Source organism: Rhododendron vialii, chromosome 10a (assembly GCF_030253575.1).
Source record: "Rhododendron vialii isolate Sample 1 chromosome 10a, ASM3025357v1".
NCBI classification, from domain to species: domain Eukaryota; kingdom Viridiplantae; phylum Streptophyta; class Magnoliopsida; order Ericales; family Ericaceae; genus Rhododendron; species Rhododendron vialii.
The window spans coordinates 38116744-38121047 of NC_080566.1; the positions used below are offsets into that span (position 1 = coordinate 38116744).

The 4304-nt window shown below is 40.9% G+C and overlaps 1 protein-coding gene across 1 annotated transcript; it reads left to right on the forward strand.

Moving 5' to 3' along the window:
• The first annotated feature begins 2249 nt into the window (after window positions 1-2249).
• LOC131303213 (uncharacterized) lies at window positions 2250-3488 on the forward strand. Its single transcript, XM_058329982.1, has 2 exons — window positions 2250-3149; window positions 3354-3488. The coding sequence occupies exons 1-2, from the start codon at window positions 2250-2252 to the stop codon at window positions 3486-3488; spliced, it is 1035 nt and encodes a 344-aa protein (XP_058185965.1).
• Window positions 3489-4304: the final 816 nt, after the last annotated feature.

The window sequence follows — 4304 nt, forward strand, 5'->3', positions numbered from 1 at the left end:
TTAAACATGCATCGGATACATAATCCCACAAAGTACAATGGGGCCATGCTATTAATTAGTAATCTCTTCTAGTACTCCAATGGGAGTACATATGCTATAGGACATGCTTGATTGTCAGATTAATCTTAGAAAAGATAGAAAAATATGGGATAAAAAATGCTGATTGAGGTATGTGTGCAGTCCACATGATAATAGACAAAATTATGAGTACCTTGGGATTAGGTATATTATGTTTGGTTAGAATAGGATACTAAGATAAGGAAAAGGAATGAGTAGAGTTTTTGACCGTTGGATGAGGGGGCGTCCACCCTCCTCGAGGTATTAGCTAGCTTATCTCTCATATATATATGAGAGTAATGAGACTATGACCAAAGGTTTTATATATATGTGGGCTCCTAGGTTCTCTCACTCCCTTAATCTTACTCTTCTTTATCCTCCAATCGAACATGGGAGTCCGAGAATCATGTAGTGCACCCCTGTTCCAAAAGGTCAAGTACTGCAAGGTCCCCGGGTCCCCAAAGATGCACATAAAGTCATATAACCCTTCACTATGATTCGTGACAAATAAGATATTCGTAACTCTTCTTTAGTCCTAATCTTGCTATGCCACATACCATTCTCCAACTCAAGTTTTGACTTCTTTAGAACTTGGATCTCACTGTCTCCCAGTATCTTTACTTGTATCATACAGTATCTGTTGGTTGATATAATTGATGCCTAACAAATGGAACAACTATATCATGCCACGTATATGTAGGCATTAATATGCACTTCGAATTTCGAGTACCAAACATTGGACAATGTGGCACAATATTGGTTTTTTAAGGCTCTCAGTTTAACAACCCTTAAAAAAAAACGTGTAATTTTGAAATTAAAAAATAAAATACTTCCACGCATCATTTTATAAACTTCTTTGCGCCATATTAAAGAGCTCTTAAAGTATTTTAATTTGGTGTGAAGAAACTTGAATAATGCTTGTAAGAACTTCATTTTTTGAATCGAAAATTGGACAACTTTTCGTGGGGGCCAATTTCGAGTACCAAAGGTTTTCGGTGACAAGCAGTAAAATTATTTGTCCCCGTTAAGTATATTCCGTGTCAACACCAATTTTTTGTCACCAAAAAGTGTCAAAGGGTGTCACCATTGGTGTTTTTTTGTTGTAGTGGGGTGGGCAATTTGGGACTGAGAGGGTATTTTTTACAGCATTTCCAAGTTCAAATCCTAACTCAGCCACTGCTTGTATCATACATTATCGAACGAATGGAAGAACCATATATAACATGCCACGTATATGTATCAAGTTTATAGTACCAAACATTGGATAATGTGGCAGTAATGGCGCAACGTGGGGGTGGCAACACCGCTAAAGGGAGGTGGCCGTACATATTTATTTGGACAACTCACTACCCATTGCACATGAATGGATACTAAAAGAATAGGTACCTAAAAACTATTACATTATTGTTGACTTAAAAGGGCCCACCTTACATATTATTATTTTTATACTTTAGTTGTCTAAATCAGGTAATGTGCATCTCGATTATTCCGAGAGGACATATACCACCGTCTTTTTACGGGGGTCCCAATTAATGGTAGAGCAAAGTTTTGTATGGACTTGCCCAAAGAAATTGATAGCACCCGTAAGATTTCAAACGTAAAACTTTAGAATGAAGCAAATTCTTAAGTTTTGTATTTTTATCACTAGGCCAAGTTATATACGTTCAACCAACTGGGACTAGCTCAGTTGGCAAGACTCTTACATGTCACTAGGAGGTCAGGAGTTTAAGTCTTCTCATTTATGTGTGGGTTTTCTTTTCTTTGTATTTGTTGGGGTTATTTACCTCTTTAATGGAGTTTGTAATTGAACCGGGGTTATAGTGATTGTGATCTCTTTGATGGGCTTATTTATCTTGTTGGTTCAGTTGTTGGACTTGGTTATTTTGAAGACTTTTACACAATTAATGTAGTGTCTCGTGATTTATACTTTGTACTTTATACATAATGTAATAATCTCTCCTACCGATTAAAAAAAAGCTAGATGCATTCTAGAATTTTGCAACTCTCACTGTCCTAATTATTCGATCATTGTTGACATAAAAGGGCCCACCTTCAATATTATGAAGACTATGTAGTTCAACCTTATCCCCTCTTCAATTAGTATAAATATCAAAACCATAGGACCTTCTTTTCACCATTCTAAGTTTTGAGCTTTCTATAACTACACAAGTGAAAGAAAATACTCCCAAACCATGGCTAGTTTTTCCAAACCAAGGAGTAGTCGTTATGAAATCCGATCGATTAGTTTGCCCAGTCGATCGCACCCAACAACGCTTAGAATCGAAGAGGAGCTAAACAAGCTCAAGATATCTGAGGCATCATCAACAACGACGAATGCAGAGAAAATCTGCAGTCGGCTATTAGGCCTGAATGAAGTGTACAAATGCCTGGACGAGGCTCTAAAGTTGCCATTCACCCAGAAAGCCCTTTCTCTCGACCAGCATGAGAGATGGATCGATGAGTCCTTGGACGCATCGGTCAGGCTTCTCGACGTTTGTAGCACTGCAAGGGATTTCACATCGCAGATAAAAGAGCATGTTATAGATCTCGAATTTGCTATCAGGAGAAAGAAGGGGGATTCAAGGATTCAAGTCTGTACCGCAAAATACTTTTCCTTTAGGAAGGAAATGAACAAGGGCGCGAAGAAGTTGATAAAAGATGTGAAGCAAATTGACAACAAAATCGCATCGCTGCCGCTGTTGGATCAACAGCTTGAAGATGATCACCATGTGACCGCGGTGATTAGAGTTCTAAAAGAAGTTAGTTCGATCAGCGTGTCCATTTATAATTCCCTCCTCTTGTTCTTTTCCCCGCGGATTTCGAAGCCCAAGTCCAAGAGTTGGTCCAAATTGTTGGACAAAGGCAGAGTAGCGTGTGAAGAACAGAAGGGGAATGGGAATGAGCTGCAAAGCGTGGATGTTGCATTGAGCAACAAATGGCAATGTGGGGGTTCAAGTGATCAAGTGGGTGAAAATATGAAAATGGCACAAAATGGGCTTCAGGAATTGGAGGCCAGAATTGAGTCTATCGAGAATGGTTTGGAGTGCTTGTTTAAGGGATTGATTAAAGCAAGAGCGTCTCTTCTAAACATAGTCTCCCTGTGAACCTTGTAGGACTTGTTTAGAGTTATGGATTTGAACTCTGAGTTCAACAGCCTTGTACATGAATCCATTGTATTGGTGTATATGAGAAAAAGAACATACAAATTGTGAAACACACACACATACACTCTCTCTCTCTCTCTCTCATTGAATAACAAATGTCAATCCTGGTTAAACTTTGGGCGTTAAATTTAGAGAGGGAGGAATTTGAACTTGAAGAAATATGTCAAAATGGAGGAGGCCACATTAGCAGAAAAGATCAATGCTCTTGACGATCTGGAGGAAGATGATGAGCTCGAGGAAGGAGCCTCCCTTTCTCTGGAATTTTAATTCTGGGGTTTGGCAGTGCTTTTGGTTAGTTTCTCTTGGCATTTTTGGTTTTGTGGTGCTGTGCTTTCTTTGGTAGAACCCTCTTGAATGGTGGCTAGATTCACATCTTGAGCATGGTTGAGACCTGCACATTTAGCACACGCGTTAGTGCCCAAACCAGGTCATGGGGGGTCCAGGGTAGGCACTCCAACGGTCAAGTTAGAAGGAGGGAAGAGAAGCTTTTTAGGTCATAGCTAGGGTTTCGGAGAGAGAGTCAGAATTCAATTACCTTATTCTGATGGTGGAATACTCCTTTAATAGGCAAAGGTAACTTGGAACCCAACCCACACGCATACACCATGCGCTCGGTGATTGGTTCCCACTTAATCCACTAAATCAGGTCCGCGATCTAAGGCCTGATTTAGCTCCGCTCATTCAATAAGGGAAACGGTGTCATGCCACCTGTCACTTCAACCCGATTCTACCTAACTTCCTCTCCAAGTCAGGGAGCAGGGGTGGCTCGGTAGAGTTACCAATTGGTCCGGCGGGATGCTGCCGAACAGAAAGACATAACTGACTAACTCGTACCCAATTTCATGGTTCCTCCACTGGTGAACGAACTCGGCCCAGCGAGACAAGTCCGGAAGAGGCATATTGAACACTGTGCACCGCTGGTCCGTCCAACCCTTAAGTCCACGAGTATGACTAGTCGTCAGCGTGACGCGGCCATCGCCCGGGTCGCTTAGCCGAGCCATGCCCACCATAGGTTTCCTTTGGGTTTTAGTTTGTTTGGGTGTTATTTTGTGGGGTCTTTTAGCGGGTGTAAGGATTTCGCTT

Excerpts from the sequence above, each read along its gene's own strand:
- LOC131303213 (XM_058329982.1), top strand. The coding sequence starts at position 2,250 with ATGGCTAGTTTTTCCAAACCAAGGAGTAGTCGTTATGAAATCCGATCG. Across the intron at positions 3,150-3,353 it reads GAGCGTCTCTTCTAAACATA|AGAGGGAGGAATTTGAACTT; the intron begins GTCTCCCTGTGA and ends CGTTAAATTTAG.